The sequence below is a fragment of the Artibeus jamaicensis genome, unplaced genomic scaffold, assembly GCF_021234435.1.
Source record: "Artibeus jamaicensis isolate MK-2021 breed Jamaican fruit bat unplaced genomic scaffold, CSHL_Jam_final contig_475, whole genome shotgun sequence".
NCBI classification, from domain to species: Eukaryota; Metazoa; Chordata; class Mammalia; order Chiroptera; family Phyllostomidae; genus Artibeus; species Artibeus jamaicensis.
Genome location: NW_026521852.1, coordinates 5239085 through 5257032, shown reverse-complemented (window position 1 = coordinate 5257032; position 17948 = coordinate 5239085). Strand labels below are relative to the sequence as shown.

Genomic DNA, 17948 nt, shown 5'->3' with positions numbered 1-17948 from the left:
AGAACTCATGGACACAGACAACAGTGATTGCGGGGGTGGGGTGTGGGAAATGGGGCTAGAAAAGGATATAGGGTAGATAAATGGTAATGGAAAATTACAATAATAAATAAATATTTATAAAAAGAAAGAAGAAGATTAGATATGATTCATTCTTACTTGCTATCTCATGACCCCTCCTACTTGAAATCTCAGTTTGGAAAGAAACCTGAGTGCTATGTGCGAGAAGTGGTTTCATTTTAACTACTGACCTCCAGAGAACGATATGCCTATTTCCCCAGTTCATTTTATCTTCATCTGTCTACTTTACCAGCTCACAGGCGAGCCCAGCCAGATCCTCCTGGTCTCTTGACTACCTTCTTTATTTTGAGGATCCTGGATCCACTCTGGCTCAACTCAGCAGGCTCTGCTTCTTTATCTAATGCTTCTTTTTATATCTTATTGTTACTGTACAGGGAATAGACTGGAGCATATCTGCCTCAAGCCAGCCTGTACCTGTAGTATATGGGTTCTTGACTGTGTAAGAAAGATTTCACAGCCTGAGTACAGGTGACTTTTGTATTCCTAGGGGCAGTGAAAGGAAGGAAGAACTTATGGTAGAAGAAGTAACAGGAGAGAGCTTAGGTAATGTTCTGCTTTGGCTCCCTAGAAATATTATACAAAAGGAGTGAGCCAAGGTGGGGCTTCTCTTAGGTCACTAAGAAGTGAAGGTCTCGGTGACAGAAGTGAGACAAGGCAGAGCTGCTTTTAGCTCACTGGGAAGTCCAAAAAAAGGGAGGCTTGGAGACAGGACCAGAGGGTAAGTCCAGGGCAAGCTGTCTTCCCACTGCTCCCTCCCCTTAGAATTTCAGAGGAAGTAAAAAGTTCATGCCTGGGCAGTGGGGATAAGCATGCTCTAGAATGAGCCCACACCCAATCTTTGTCTTGAGGGTTTTTATTCTTATTCTGCAGGTGAGAATCTTAAGGAAGGGTTATAGCAGTACATTTATCAGCTTTCTAGGTGTGTTTTTAATATGGTGATGCATCAAAAATTATCATATGGGTGGTTATTCTTTGGTCTGCTTTACTGTTTTACTTTCTTGGGTTTTTCTTTACTGTTTTAATGGGGTTTTTGTTATTTGTTCCCTTTACTTTATCTGTCCATGGGTTTGGCTGACACAAATGACATTAATTGGGTTTCTGTTCTCTAGCTTCCAGACCAGGGAGATTTAAGCTGTGTATTCTCAGCTTAGGGAGGAGAAGCATGAACCATTACTCTCAAGTGTCCTTGGTTAGAGGAGATAAGATCTTGCAATTCACAAGCTGGCTGTAAATTGGGCAAACTGTTTGGCCTTATTTCATTTCCTTGTCTCAGTTTCCCTATTACAGTTACTCAGGAATTTTCCTGGCTTTTTTCTATCCTGTCACACTACAATCTCTGAATCACTGAGAGCAGAAGAAGACTGAAGAAAGAAGAAAAGGAATGACTCTGGGGACCAATTCCCTTTCTGACTGTCCTGGGGAAGAAAGGGCTGAAAAAAGTGGTGTATCAGAAAGACCTATGTCCTAATTACAATTTCTGTCACAAGTGACATAAAGAATGTAATCTTCCCTGGACCTTAGCCATCCCTCCCTTTGAGGACACCTTTAAAAGCAAGATGATATCATACAGGTGTATGTTTATTTTTTCACAAATATATATTTAAAATAACTTCTTTACATACATTTATGAGGTATCTAACTATTTTATATTTAGAAATACATTTCAAATGATTATACAAAACCGTTATATTGGTGAAAGGAAACATTTGCATTTTATCTCTTATAATCAGCCTCTATGTAGAAAGCCAACTCATATTGTAGGTACTTTATGTTTTGTGTTCTGAAGAACTGGAGACTTCTTCCACCTATCACAGGAACTCTATCTAGTCTTTGGGCATTTTACTAACCTGAGGGATCTCAGAACAGACCAGGAGCTCCATAAATTAGGAATATATTTCCAGTAATCAAACTCGTGGGGTACTTCCATGAGGTCTCCATTTGAGGACCCGGCATAGCTAATTTGCTTATGTGTGCTCCAGGCCTGCCTATAGTGATCTGCTCAAGACCACACAGTCAGTCAGCACTCCCAGTTTTTATTACTACATCATCTTGCCTGACCAAATGTTTAGCATCAACAGATTCCGATTCTCCTTGAGTTCATTAGAAGTTTGTATTTTTAGGAAGCACATGATTCTAAGCAGTTGGTCCTAAAATAGGCTCTCATTTTGTAAGCCATTTCCCTGAATGGAAGTGGTGATTGAAGTGCAACTTGGGGAAGCTGAGGTGGGGGAGGACATAGCAGGTACACACCCAAAACCTGAACTGTGGGCCTCAGGGCACAAGTGCTCCAGGAGGTTATGGGCAGCCTGTGTGGTACACTTCCATGGCAGAAAGGGATACAGGATTGTCATAGAGCCTCCAGTGGGCAGGACAGTGGGAACAGTGCTGACCCTAGACAAGGACTCCTGGGTTTGACTTAGTAGCTATGTTCTGTTCCCATTCTGAACTCAGCCTCTGAACCTTGGTCTTTACAAGTATATAATGGAAAGTAAAGCTGAACTTAAAGTATTGTAGTATTTTAAATAAAATATCAAAGACAAAACAATGATAATAATAATCACTATTTATTAAGTTCCTCCTATTTCTAAGGCATTTTCTATACAATCTTCTCACAAGTCTATAAGGTAGATATTATTGTCCCTGATTTATAGATGAGAAAACTTACACTTAGAGAGGTCAAAGAATCTTGGGCAAAATTACACAGCTAATAAGAGGGAGATCAGAGACTGAGTTTTCAAAGCTGGTGTTCTTTTTATCACACCAACCTGCCTAAAATTATAGCCTAACACCAGGAAGGTGCTTCATAAATGCATATTCAACCCGACTCTTTCTAGGAGAGCTTGTTGTGATTCCTTCTCCACCCTCCTCCCAGGTATGTGAGTCCAAAGTAGGGACTAGAAATGCCCAAGAAGAGCAAGTAACTCTGTATCCAGAATGTGAATACACCAACAGGGGCCCACATTGGCCAAGTTAAGAGGAGCTAAGGAGCAGCTCTGTGGCCTCAGTATTCTCATCTGGAAAATGGGCACAATAACTTGTCCCTTCGCAAAGACATTGTGATGATTAGATGATACAGGAGTGCTGATAAGACAAGTAAAAAACAAAAGCGGGTAAGGGGGAATCAGGAAAGTGTTGGAAAGGACCAGAAGAGACAAGAAAGAGGAGACAGGAGATGAGCAAGGATCAGAGCAGTAGTAGAGAGCATGAATGTGAACATTATGTGCTAAGATGGGAGGAGTGGTAAACTTGTAGGGCAAACTGGGAGGTTTGTAAGCCTCTTTTTCATGTACAGATAATTCCTGATTTTTGATGGCTATTTTTCAACTTTATGATGATGTGTATCAGTAGAAATTGAACTTCAAATTTATCATTTTGATTCTTTCCCAGGATAGCAATATGCAATAAAATGCTCTCTCATGATGCTGGGCAGTGACAGCCACCCACAGCTCCCCGTCAGCCATGGGACCGTAAAGGTCTACAGCCTATACTCTGCAGTGTACTGTGTTGCCAGTGTTTATTGGATTTTGAGTTTTGCATTTTTGCACCCCATCATGTCTACAAAATGCCTATTGGTGTCTCTTGCTTCTGGTGAGAAAAGGAGGAAGACAATTATTCTTGAGATGAAATATGTGAAAATGAAACTCAAGATAATCACCCAATTGTAGGCTAATGTTAGTGTTCTGTGCACACTTAATGTATGCAAGGCTAATATCCAGTGTTAGGTAAATTAGTATATTAAGTACATTTTTGACTTTATGATTTTTCAACTTATGATACTTTTATCAGGCTAACCCCATTATAAGTCAAGAGTCATCTGTACATGGCACTGATTCAAAATGCTCTTTACAGGGTACATTTGTTAAGGAGAAGTTGGGTAAAGAGAAGTAGTTTCCAAAATCTTTTTCTTTTTAAGCAGTGGTTTCCTTTTTCTGAAATAAAATCTTGCAGAGAAACAAACATGTAAATGACTCTAGTGAAGGGAGCTGAAATCTCTCTGATGGAGAGGAAGTTCCATGGACCCTGGCCAATCATCCCTATCTCCAGTCCCCAACTCCTACACCTTCCTCTAAGCTCCTCAGCAGAACACTGAGGGACTGCCACAAAACTCAAGGGTGGCAGGAGGCACTTCTTGGGAAATTCTGCCTTACGAGCCCTGATTCTTAATCTTGGTCTTCCACTGGCTTGAAATATGTCACTATAAAACCCTCAGAACATCCATATCCTCACTTATAAAGTGAGACTGAACTAAGTAGTCCCTAAGAGTCCTCCCAGCTCCATAATGCTCTAATTCTTGGTTTCCATAAGGAAGGTGCCATGTCATGGTGGTGCATTCTGATGGAGGCACAGAGTACTGGGAGAGGTGCTCAGGGACTGGGCTGGCAAGTGGGCAGTGGGCTTTACTCCCCTAGCCTGAAGTCTTTTTCCTAAGTCGCCATCCTTTGATTCTAGCTGCACTGATGATGTCCCTTCCTCCTAATTTGGCTCCCTCCCTCCACTCAGCTTCTGAGCCTTAGAGAAACCAGGTTAAAGGGCAGAGGTAATAACTCAAAGTAAAGGGAGGTAACAAAGAGGAGGAGCTATTGTCCCTTTCTCTTATGGAGGACATTTTAAAGCTGACTTCCGTGACACCAAAAATATCTGCATCTTGGCTAGAGAAGAAGGCAAATTATCTCCTGCCCAGCTTCCTTAATCTCCAAAGGCAGGTTGGCAGAGAATATTTGCTGAATATTCCCTGTGTGGTGTGAGTGACTGGTCTAAAGGCATTAGGTTCCAAACCACTTTCTGAGAAGCTCACCTTGCCAAGAAGCCACCCAAAGAAGTTTTGGGAAATCCCTGCTTCTCATTTTTAGCCATCCTTGTGAAAATGAAACAAATAATAGGAAGCTTTCTCAAGGTCTGCTCCTCATAGCACTACTCTCTGCCCCTCCCTCCTGCCTCCTACCATGTCACAGACTGCTCTATGTGCTTCTCAAAATGCTTTCAGATCCATATTCACCCTTCGTCTTCCCCTAAGTCCTGGCAAACAAAGGTTCTTTTTTTTCCTATGAAAGTTGAGAACACTGAAACTCAAAGTGTTAAGAGGTGAGGCAATAGTGGGAAAAATGTAGGCCTCTGAGACAGAGGAACTAATCAGTTTCTCTGCTATTTTCCAGTTTGGGAAACTGGGAAATTCACTTAGTATCTTGGAGCCCCGGTGTCCTCATCTGTAAAGTGGAGCTTCACCTCTATCTCACAGAATTGCTTTGAGAACCAAGAAAAATAATTCCCATTAAACTAGTTTATGAACTACAATGTGACATCAAGTGTTTTTTGTTGTAGTTATTATTATGAATGAGCCAGAATTAAACCCAGCTTTCCTGAATACCAGTTAGGCCAGAGCTCTGAATCTTTTACACCACTCCATGCATCCTGGGAGGAGAAGCCATCTCTACTCCTCCTTGTGTGAGACCCTGGGCCCCATCACCAGGTGATCTGGAGCAAAATGCCTGTAGACATTGGTTAATTCATAGCAAAATTGTATGTCCAATCACTACTCAGGGGAATATCTCTTTCTGAAGAATTTAAAGTAAAAAATAAATTGCTGGTGGATTGTCACAAGGTACATATGAGAAACAGTTGGAGACTTCCTCAGGGAAGGGCTTTGAACTAGGCTTTATGGGTCTTGAATAAAGTTAGATAAGCAAAGAGAATGATAAAGCACAAAACAAAAGTCTGTGAGGTAGATAGTAAATGAGACCAAGTGAGGAGAGAGGAGTGGCTGCTTGTCTGATGTCAGGAAGTGGGTGGCTGTCCTGGGCTTCATATCTTCCCATAGCTTCAAACGGTCATGCTGACCTTAGAGCAAAAGTCCTGGGATTCTCTCATATATGATCTATCCAGGTCACATGATACCCCTAAATCAATTACCACTCCAGAGGAAGGCTACCACTACCTGTGCTGGGTGCCCATCATTTGTACTCAAATCAACTGGATATAACAAAATGAGGAAGGGTTAAATTGATACCAAGGAGACAAGTTACACCACTCACTGCATTGATCTAGGTGGGAGGGTAGATGAGTCTCATGGGACCAAATCCTCCCTGGTTTTGTAGGTAGGCATTAGTAGTCACTCATTCTCCAGAGTCAGCTCATCCCACAGGTCGTGTTAAGTACACCCATTGTACTTTTCCCAAGTACCTGTTACTCCTCCTTTTATAACACATGTAGTTACTTATTTGATGACAATCTCCCAACCCCATGCATGTAAGGATCATGACTAGCTTGTCCCCAGTTATACTCTCAGCTCCTAAAAAGTGCCTGGAACAAATACGGAACCAAATAAATTCTTTTGAAAAGAAGGAAAGACTGAATGAAAAAAACACGACCTATTCAGACATGGTAGAATTCCAGAAAGTCACAACTTTAGGCAGAGAAGCCAGCACAGAAAGGGAAAATGCAGTTCAGTCTTGGGCAGCTGAGAAGAAAAGTTTCTTGTTTCTGCATCCCTTTTCACGGTCAACTGGAAAGAAAAAACAAAACTTGTTGGAACTCACTAGCCTTACCCCTATCCTCTGAACTCACATTTAGGAGCTAGCATGGAGCTACTTTCTTCTTTCATAACCCCTCTTCCTGCCCGGGCAATATGCACTATCATTCTTCAGTTTGACTCTAACAAAAACCTATAAATTTGAAGACATGTCTTTATGTCACCACGCAGTTCGCATTTTTTTTTACTTTTACCCTGAGGATGTAGCACCACATGTGTGAAGTGAAAAAGAATAATGGTCCAGAGCTTAAATGTGTGTACACATGGTAAAGCACTAAAGCCACATCCTTAAAGTTTTGTCACCTCCCTGACACCTCCAAGTAGGTGTATCTCCCCCAAACCTTATGTGTAGACAAAATTACTCAGCTGCCCTAAATCCAAGGATTACACCTACTTGAAGGCAAGTGATATCTAATCTTTGTTTGACTGCAAACTACAAGGTCCAGAAAAAGTAACACCTGCTTGAGTGTGGTAAATAGGGTACATGAATATCTCATAAAATGGACAGTAATTTGAAAATTTTACCTAAACTGTCATATGGTGTGCTTGAGTGGGATATTATTATGTTACAGAATCACATGCATATGATTTTGTAGTAAAAAAGGGGCATTAGTTGTGCTGGACCCTGTATTAACTTCTTCCATCTCTGTTGTTAAAGTGAAAGAATACATGCATTAACTGATCCATCAAAAATTTTTTAAAAATTGATTTCACTTGTAACATTACTGGGACTACTTTGATACCCCTTGAGATGATCAAAAAGCAACTGAAAAACCATCCTGCCTGAGTATTGAGGAAGCAGGGAAAACAGTTTTTTTAAAAATCATATTCCTTAACAGAATGACTTGATAAGGGCCTGAGGGACTCAAAAAATATATTCACTGACTGATAAATTATAAGCATAATATTTGATCATAAGAATCATCTTCAAAAACAGTACTTTTGAAAATAAATTTAAAAATTAAGTTGGCCTGGATCAAGAATCTGTAATCAAGGAACTAGGTGAACATTTGGCAGCATCAGATTCTCTTACTCTGAAGTACTGGGAGAGCAGCTTATGCATAAAGGAAGGTCACTAAAGGACATAAAAGGGAAATTGGGATTCTCAGGTCCTCTCTGTCATAAAATAGAAAAATAAATTATCCTCAAATTTCTAAGCTATCACTATCATTAGGAACTTATAACTTACCTACCAATGTTCTGTGCTGTGCTTGGAAACCACTACCCCATATCAGGCAGGCTGTTCCTTCATTACCTGCATTTAAATTAGCTCTCCCAGGAACAATGGGGATAGGAGGATGGTGCCTTAAGCAAAGCTTGGACAGTAACTCACAGTTGTCCTCCTGCAGGAATTTGTCAAGGGTGGAGCTGATTCTTGTGGTCTACCTCAGAGCTTCAGCCAGATGTCTCTGGTAGTAGGGTGGATTCATGGAGGTGTCACCCCTTTCAGGAAAATGTTCTGAACTCAATGCTTTCAAGGGAGTGGGGTTCCAAAGGGATTCCCAGGGACTGTTTGGGTTGGACTCTGAGGGTTTCCTGGAACCTTCCTAGAACCCAAAGTGAGTAATTGGTGGAAAGGGTAGGGACTCACATTTGTTTTATGATTATGTGTCTGCAGGGTCAGCAGCCTCTAAAGTCCTGAAGGATCTGGTTGGTGCCCTTGGTGGGTCTGTGACTTTCCCTCTGACACACTCAGTAAATTCGACTGACAGCGTTGTCTGGACCTTTAACACGACTACTCTCATCACCATACAGCCAAAAACAGCAAACAATCAAGACATTGTCATAGTGACTCAAAATCATAACAAGAAAAGGGTGGAGTTCCCACATGGAAACTACTCCCTGAAGCTCAGCAAACTGAATAAGAATGACTCAGGTGCCCATCATGTACAGATATATTGTTCATCCCTCCAGCATCCTTTCACCCAGGACTATGAGCTGCATGTCTATGGTGAGTGGAACCAGTTCCAAAAGTGAATGACTGCCTTGGTAAAGTAGTAAATTCCCTGATATTGAAGATGTTTAAGCAAAAGTGGGATAAACACTTGGCAAGAATGTGAAAGAAAGAACTCCTACAATGAATGAAGTAGATGTTGCTGACCCCTGAGATCCCTTCCTACTCCAAGATTCTGTAAGAGGTAGTGTGGTACAACAGATGGGTGGAATGAGAAGTGGAAATCACACAGGTCTAATGTTGGCTTCTCTATTTACTAGTTACATGGTCTCAGCCAAGTTACTTGGATCTTTGAAACTCATTTCCCATGCCTATAAAAGGGAAGAAAGTTATATCTAGCTTAGAAAAATTATCAGGTATAAGCATCAATCACACTTCTTCCCCTACAGTTTCCAATCAATTCAGAAATAGACACAAGATTGGAAGGAAGATAAAAATAGCTTTCTTTTTTTCTCTTAAAGCAAGCTAGGAGAAATATTTTACCCTAAGTCTAGAGCTTGGAGCCCATTCATTGAAGATGAAATTATAAAACAATTATTCAACCAGCTACAAGAATATCTGCCTCACTCACTGAGATGTGATACCACAGACACCAGGAGATAGACCTCCAAGTTTGCTTGTAAGAAGTAGGCCATTCACATTGATCCAGGTGTATCGTGTGTGTCTGTGTTCCCTTCTGTTGAAGGGAACAGAAGACATGCATTCTGCAGGAAAAACCAACTAGCTGGGAGCTGAGGGAGAGGCAAACCACATTTAGTGCAATATTATCAGTTCAAACCCACAAATAGAGAAATGTAGGTGATAGATGTCAACCTCTTATCATCTCAGCAATGAACCAATTGTTCATCTTTGGAGGGAGAGGAATGAACACCAAGTAGGGAGGGGGACCAAAAGTGTTATTCCACCAGAAGAGTAAAGTGAGTCTCCTCAAGGTAGCCTAAGGACAGGGAAATAGGGAGCCTGTAAAAAAGATAACATTAGCTAACATCTCAAATACATTTAACATGGTGCTAGCCATGTGGCTGCGCTTAGTAAATGGCAGCTGCATTCTTATTCGGTTGCTATTATTTCTACTATTGTTGTTGTTGTTGTTGCTATACAGCTGTAGGAAAGCAGACCTAGGTAATTCTGTTTCCCAGGTAAGAATGAGAATTCTTCTCTGAATTGCTGCTTCCTCTCTACTTTGTAGCATCTCAAAGAGATTCAGGTCCAGGGGTAAAAAAATAATTCAGAAAAAGGAGAGCTATAGGCATAATTTCCACCCTTGGTTATCCATTCTCCTTTACTGAGCACCTATCAAAACCCAAAATCACCATGGGTCTGCAGAATACAAATGGCACCTGTGTGACCAATCTGACATGTTCCATGGAGCAAGGAGGAGAGGATATAACTTACAGTTGGAAGTCCTTGGGGCAGACAACCAATGAGTCCCATCATGGTTCCATTCTCCCCATATCCTGGAGACTGGGGGAAAAGGATGTTACCTTCATCTGCATGGCCAGGAACCCTATTATCAGCAACTCTTCAAACCCCATCTTTGCCCAGAAGCTCTGTGAAGGTGACCATCTCTCCTCTTTCTCCAAAAGCCTGTAGTCTCAGGACCTATAACCTCTTTAGCTACTGGTTCCCATGGGAATGGGTCCTGTGTAAAAACAGGAGACCCCTGGGAAGTCACCAGACTGGGAGGAAAGTGGAAGTTGCTCCAAAAGTTGGGTCGTTTTCCCTAGCTGACTGTTTTTCCTTCCCTGTCCCTCCACCCATTTTCTCTTTAAAGGTGTTTCTGGTAACCTATATTCCACCATGGCCCTGAAATTCCTGTGGATTTTTTTACTTCCCAGTGTCCTTGTACTGGTGACAGTTATTTTCATTACATGGAGACAAAACAGAAAAGGTATAACATGTACCATTTTTTTCTTACCCTCATTCATGCCTTTTCTAACTCATTTGTTCAGCAAACATATGCTGTGTGCCAGACTTAGTACTAGGCATAAGGATTCAGAAATGAAAGGGCCATGGTCTCTGCCTCAAGGAGAATAACCTCAGCCTGCACCCTCAGTCCTGGAGTAGAGAGGGTGTTTGAGTCCTTAACTAAAGCCAAGATCCTTCTAGTTCCCTCTCTAGTCCCCACCCCTTTCAGAGATTGGAAAGTAAAGTAATGAGGGTAACTAGTTTATCCTGGGATTTTCCTGGGGTTAGCACTAAAAGTCTCATGCCCTGGAAAATCCTTTAATTACAGAGACACCAGTATAATTGATCACCCTAAGTAGATTGTCAGATGAGGTAGAGGGACAATGGAGATAGTGAATGGAATGAAGGGCCAGCTCTGATTCTCTACCAACTTAGTTACAGAGTCCATTGAAGAGAATAAAATGGACACTCATCAGGAAATTCTTAACTACTATCCCCTGTCTGGAGAGACCTCAGAGTATGATACAATCTCTAACCTTAATGTGAGTCCATTCCCACCTTTCCTGGAGTCTTATCCTTCTATCTGAGGCACTTCTTGTTTTACTTGAAATTTTCCCATGTATTTGGACAACATGAGAGATGAGAATGTATAGCCTTTGAAACCCAATACATTTCTGTCTCCTCTGGATCTTTATGGATTCTCTCTCATGCAGAAGCCAGTGCACCTGTGGGTCACCTGGTTCTGACCCAACCAATAATGCTCACACTATGGCCTATGGAATCACCTTTTTCCTCCACAGTTCATAACAGCTACTCAGCAGGCCTGATCCCTTTAGCATATGGGGTCAGTAGATTGGATTTAGGGATGCTTTTTTAAAAATTTTTTTATTTAGTTATTTTTCAAGTACAGTTTTTTTGTCTATTTCTCCCATCCCAGCACCCCCCCCCCCCCGCCCCGTCTCCCCACCTCCCTCCCATTTCCTCCCACCCCCACCCCAGTACTCATCCCTGTGTCTTTCATACTTGTTACTCAAAATCCCTTAGGGACGCCTTTTTCTATGAGGCAACTCAAAAAGCCATCAGGGAAGGACTCAAATGGACCACAGTGGCTCTGGGCCTACATTGAGTTTCCCAAGTGTGTGTTATCAAGCTGAAGTAAATAAACACAAGGGTAATCCAAAGGAAACTCTGAAGAGAATAAAAATAAAGTGTAAAAGTAGCCAAATAAACAGAGGCAATCTGGAGGCATGAACTATGTAGACAACTTCAAAAGTCTCCCCAGGAACAGTCATTGTAGTCCAGGCTGGAATAGCTCCTTAGAGGTCATAATGAGAGCACTTTTCTGCATAGGCCCACTTAATTTAAAAGGAAAAAAAGAACATTTTGGAGCCTCAAAATCCCAGTTTTACTCCTGCCCTTGGTGTCTCTGAATCAGGTTGCACCTTCCTACTCTTACCTGCAACTTTTCCAAAAGGAGACATTACATTTCTTCTTCAAAGTTAGTGTAAAAGAGTGTTTTTTTCCTTTCCTGTAGGGAGAATGCTCTGGGCTCCACTCAGACTGGCCTCAGTCCAAGTTGATCACTTTACGTTCATGCCCCACCCCCACCTCATTCAAGACACATTCCCAGAAGACCACAGAACTGGATAGCCTGGATGTTCAGGAATATACTTCATTTCCAAGGATATTTTTCTCTGGCCTGGAAGGAGCTTACATTATTGCTATTATTGTTATATTGTTTTGTTCAGTACCATCAGTCATCCTTGGTGATTTGTTCCAAAGGCTCTTTTGACAGATGGAAAAGTTTATTTGCAACATTAGCAATACTACTTCAAATTATCCTTTAGTTACCTTAGAGGCTCATAGCTCATGTGACTGATATATTTTTATTTATTTATTTATTTATTTTTAAACTTTTTTATTGATTATGCCATTACATTTGTTCTATTCCCCCCTCCATTCCCCTCCTCCCTGCATACCCCTCCCCCACCATTTCCCCCTTTAGTTCATGAACACGTGTCTCAAATTCTTTAGATTCTGTATTTCCCCTACTATTCTTACCCTCCCCCCTATCTATTTTCTATCTACTGTCTATGCTACTTATTTTCTGTACCTTCTCCCCCCTTCTCCTCCTCCCACTCCCCTGTTGCTAACCCTCCATGTGATCTTCATTTCTATGGTTCAGCTCCTGATCTAGCTGTCCTCTTAGTTTGCTTTTGCTTTAGGTGTGGTTGTTACTAACTGTGAGTTTGCTGTCCTTTCACTGTTCATCTTTTTTATCTTCTTTTTCTTAGGTAAGTCCCTTTAAGATTTCATATAATAAGGGCTTGGTGATGATGAACTCCTTGAATTTGGTGTTATCTGAGAAGCACTTTATCTGTCCTTCCATTCTGAATGAAAACTTTGCTGGATAGAGCAATCTTGGTTGTAGGTCTTTGGATTTCATGACTTGGAATACCTCTTTCCAGCCCCTTCTTGCCTGTAAGGTCTCTTTTGAGAAATCAGCTGACAGTCTGATGGGAACTCCTTTGTAGGTGACTGTCCCCTTCGCTCTTGCTGCTTCTAGGATTCTCTCCTTCATTTTAATCTTGGCTAATGTAATGATGATGTGTCTTGGTGTGTTCCTTCTTGGGTCCAAGTTCTTTGGGACTCTCTGAGCTTCCTGGATTTCCCGGAAGTCTATTTCCTCTGCCAGAATGGGGAAGTTCTCTGTTATTATTTGTTCAAATAAGGTTTCCACTCGTGACTCTTCCCCTTCTGGTACCCCTATAATTCGAATGTTGGAACATTTAAAGATGGCCTGGAGGTTCCTAAGCTTCTCCTCATTTTTCTGAATTCTTATTTTTTCATTCTTTTCTGTTTGATCATTTTTTCTTCCTTCTGGTCCACTCCCTTGATTTGAGTCCCAATCTCCTTTCCATTACTATTGGTTTCCTTTGTATTACCATTCATTTCAATTAGTTTAGCTTCCATATGTTTCTCTAATTTGTGACTAAAATCAACCAGTTCTGTAAGGATCCTGATAACCAGTGTTTTGAACTGTGCATCTGAAAGACTGGCTATTTCTTCATGGCTTAGATCTATCGGTTCTGGGGCTCTGAGTTGTCCTAGAGCCATTTTTGGTCAATTCGTGCCGTTAAGTAAGTGGAGCGAAGCCTTAGTTGTTTACCAGGACGGGGCAACCCTGGTCGCTGGTTTGTGACGCTATATGTGGGGGCGGGGTCAGAGAGGGAGCAATGGCGGTCCTCTCTGCTAGCCCAGTCCGTCCAGTCACACCACTCGCCCCGGGGCCTGTTTATCCGATCGGAATTGTGTGAGCCTGCTGCCCCGCGCAGGCTTCCCTCCTCACTGGTTTATCTGCACACAGATGTGCCCGACCGCAGACAGCCCACCGCGCCTCTTCCCTGTGTGCTCCCGTAGCTAGCCCGCGATCAGCGCCTTCGGCTGCTCGCGCACCGTGCACCACCCATTCAGGGATTTTTTTTTTTTTTTTGCCAACCTGCTCCGCTGCTGGCTTCGCTCCTCTTACCGGTTTAGCTGAGCATTTAGTTGTCTTTGGACTCCGTATTGTCGATTTTCTGTGTGGCTTGGTTGTGTTTATTGTTGTTAAAAATAGTTGTTCTTAGATTTGGTTGTGCACAGAGGCAAGGTGGTTCCACCTACGTCTCCCTATATTTTTAAATTCATTTAAACACAACACGCTTTTAAAATAATGTAATTATTTCCTTAAACAAGTTATTAATAATTATAACAATCATCTACAAGAGCACTTCCCACTACTCATTTCTCTTCCAGAATCCTCTATCCCTCTCACCTTCTTTCCCCATCTCTGTTTTCCTTTCTCTGGATTCTAGACATCTATTTGGTCTTGTCTATGTGATGCAGGCAGGGGTAGATGATGATTTCTTTTTTTGTTTTGTTTTTGTTTTTAATAGAAAACAATTCCAGAAGAAAATTCTGTAAATATGGTTTATTCTGTAATACAATTACCCCAAAAGGTAAGACACATTAGAACTTAGTTTTATCTTAGTTGTTCCATCACTTTTTGTAGTTCAAGCTTAGCTTAAAATGCCTTGGGCCCCAGGGACCTCATATTCCCTGGCTTGGAAATAAAAGGTCCCCAGAATGGCCCCACTCATTTTGCTTGGAGAGAATAGAAAGGAATTGTGTTTCAGGGGTCAAATGGGGGTAATGCAGAACAACTAGGGTAGGAGACAGTTTCTAGGTAGGAATAATAGGAAAATCAGCAGGATCCTGAGGGCATGAATGGGGTCAAGGGCCATGGTTAGGCTGTGACTGTGAGGGAGGGACAGTTGTAAAGGAGATTCTAGCTTGCTTCTGACCCACACCAGTAAACTGGAAGCAGAAAAGATTTCCTTTGCTTTTCCACATTCTACCTATGTTACACCTGTTTTGCATACTCCCTGTAATCTAGCTACTAAGGTAGTAAGCCTTTAAATCTTATTTCTTCATAGATCACACTTGGCAAAAGTAGTGACACCTCCTGTCTCCCCTCCCAACTAGATCAGAAAAGATGAGAATGGGTAAAGCAGTTTGCTAATAGGAAAGGTTGGTTCTGATGGATTATTAGAAGCAAAGTTCAGTTCACTAAGCAATCAACAAGATAAATATGGGTTAACCTTATGGAATAGTTTCTCTAAAGTCAAAGTGATTAAACAGCGGGGGCAAGCACAATGGGAGGCTTGGGTTGAATAATCATGGCAGTGAAGAGTATCTGGAATGGAGGAGTCACTTGTTGGGGATTCAGAGCCCTGCCCCCTTTCACCACTCTGCATTCTTGTGTCTTCTTAACAGATGGAGAAAATCCACTCACTGCCTGCATCACCAGAAACACCAAGGCAATTTATCTATAAGAACATCATCTAAACAGTAGCGTACTCCCTCTTATCTCACCCCAAAGAAAATAGTTAAAAGAATTCCCTGACATGACAAAAAATATTGAGGAAGATTGAAGAACATTGACTTCCTTCCAGGATAACTGTTGTTTCTGCTCCACTGCTGAGAACTCTCCTCAAACTCAGAATATGTAACTAAGTCTTCCTACATATATGATTGTTAATTTATCAGCCAGTCTCAGGCAAGGAGCTTAGAAGTGTCTCTTTTGAAATGTCAGTGCAGTATCAAACAAATGAATGGTGGCTTCAACCCAGGGCTTGGAAGTCAGGAATATTCCAAGGTTCTGATTGTCAAGAGGGCAAAAATGTCAAAACAAGCAGATGTTCTCAGCAGACAGAACATCCAGAAATAGATTTATTAATTAATTCATTAAGTATGTGCCTGACACTGTGCTGAGCTCACACAGATTTTAATCAGTCATACACTTTTCTCTCATGAAATTTGTCCCTCATGGACTATTCAGGCAGTCACAGCAGGCCTGACCACAGATTCCCAGCACCCAAGGAGTCAGGTGTGAATCCACAGGACTTAGGGTTCAAAGGACAGAGAAAACAGGTTGAAGACTAGATTTGGAAACGCAGAAGTGTGCCTGACCCAAGGACAAGGACCACTGCTTCAGTTACATTTATATTCTATGCTGAAAGTGAAAAGCCCAGGCCTTACGCCTGTATAGGAGCTCATATCATTGGAGAAACTGAGTGTGAAGACACATTACAAATTCATTATGGGAGACTTAGAGTCAGGGTGTGGTCAGTTAGAAACCTTTAAAGTTGATAAATTAATTCAACCAATATGTATTGAGTATTGTAGACCACTCTGCCTGGTTTCAGGAATTGTAACTCTACCCCCTGTGGCTAAGGATGAGGGAGCAATGACCTCTGCAATTCCAGCCACAGAAGACAAAGCTTGTCTCTGGTAGCAAATGCGGCCTCAGTTTCCTCTCTGCCCCCAAAGCGTGGTTGGAAGTCCTTGACAGATAAGACCCCTCAGAGGAGGGGCAACCTAGGCCAGACACAATCACTTAAAAGGCCATCATGGAAGGACTCAGGGGGCTACAACAAAGAGCAAGGGACTCTCGCCCCCCAGCTTTTAAAAAAAATTTTTTATTTAATTATTTTTCAAGTATATTTTTTGTCTATTTCTCCCATCCCAGCCCCCCCACCCTGTCTCCCCACCTCCCTCCCATTTCCCCCCAGTCCTCATCCCTGTGTCTTTCATACTTGTTCCTCAAAATCCCTCCCCATTTTTCCCCTTAAATTCCCTTCCCTCTCCCCTCTGGTCACTGCCCACTTGTTCTCTATTTCAGTGTCTTTGTTTTTATTCTGTTTTCTTGTTTGTTTTATTGTTTAGCTTCCTGTCAAAGGTGAGATCATATGGTATTTGTCCTTCAATGCCTGGCCTATTTCACTCAGCATAATGCTTTCCAGTTCCATCCATGTTGTTGCAAAGGGTAGTAGCTCCTTCTTTCTCTCTGCTGCATAGAATTCCATTGTGAATATGTACCACAATTTTTTGATCCATTCATTTACTGATGGGCATCTAGGTTGCTTCCAACTCTTGGCTATTGTAAATTGTGCTGCTATGAACATTGTGGTGCATAGGTTCTTTGAAATCGCCCCCAAGCTTTGACAAAGCCCGAGTCCCCATGTTCCCTGGGAGACTGGTTCCTGGCTCTAATCCCCTTAAGCCTGAATACCTGATGGGGAGGGGTGCAGCTCCTTGCCTTGATAGAGTGCGTCCCAGGGAAAAATCTGGAATCACAAAGACTTCCTGATAAACCTGTGAAATCTGCTTTGCTAAGAGTGCTTTCTTTCATATGTTAAGGGTCCAAGCAGGAAACTCTAAAACTCTCTTCCAGACAGACTCTGACTCACACTAAGCCCTCAGATTTCTTTTAATGTTATCTACTATTTGATCCTTGCTGGCCTGTATTCCTGTGTATTACAACCCAATAAAAGCCCTTGGAGGAAGGGTCTTGATGCCTTTTTCTCCTGAGAAACTGGCCACTGCTCAAGGCCTTTTTCCTCTGGAAAACTGGCCACCTTTTCTCCCCAAGCAGATCATATCTCAGTCATGTTTACTCTCATCCATGGCACATGGGGGGACTTGCCAGGAAGGTCACCCCCACAATTGAGAACCTCTGAGTCAGTCTGGCAAAGAAAGGTAGACATCAAAAGAAGGGTTTACCTTCTTTTGAATGAAATGAAAAGCCTGGGGTAGAGGAGTGCTGGTTTTGATATGTTCCTAGATACATATCTTAAATGAAAATGTTGGGAAAAGATGTGATGTCCCTGGTCTCAGGGTATGAAATGTCAAATAACAACAAAAAATTATATTTGATGTCTTTCATACAAAGGAAAACTCTCCATGGATTGGGGCAGTACTGTGCCTCATAAATAGTGGAGCACTCTTCTCAAAAATTTTGGGCAAGAAAGAGTTTTATAGAGCATTAGAAGAAGGGATGAGAAAAAAAGGTAGGCTGGCTAGGAATTTGATAGTTTCTCATCGGACCAGCAGGTTCAGTCTTCTAGGGTAAAGTGAGGCGGCTAGAGCTTAGTTAAAGGA

The 17948-nt window shown here is 41.9% G+C and overlaps 1 protein-coding gene across 1 annotated transcript; it reads left to right on the top strand.

Moving 5' to 3' along the window:
* The first annotated feature begins 262 nt into the window (after positions 1–262).
* Positions 263–15353, top strand: SLAMF7 (SLAM family member 7). Its single transcript, XM_037134136.2, has 7 exons — positions 263–317; positions 8223–8555; positions 8741–8742; positions 9849–10116; positions 10908–11008; positions 14402–14464; positions 15282–15353. Exons 1-7 carry the CDS (start codon positions 263–265, stop codon positions 15351–15353), a joined length of 894 nt encoding a protein of 297 aa, XP_036990031.2.
* The last annotated feature ends 2595 nt before the right edge of the window (positions 15354–17948 follow it).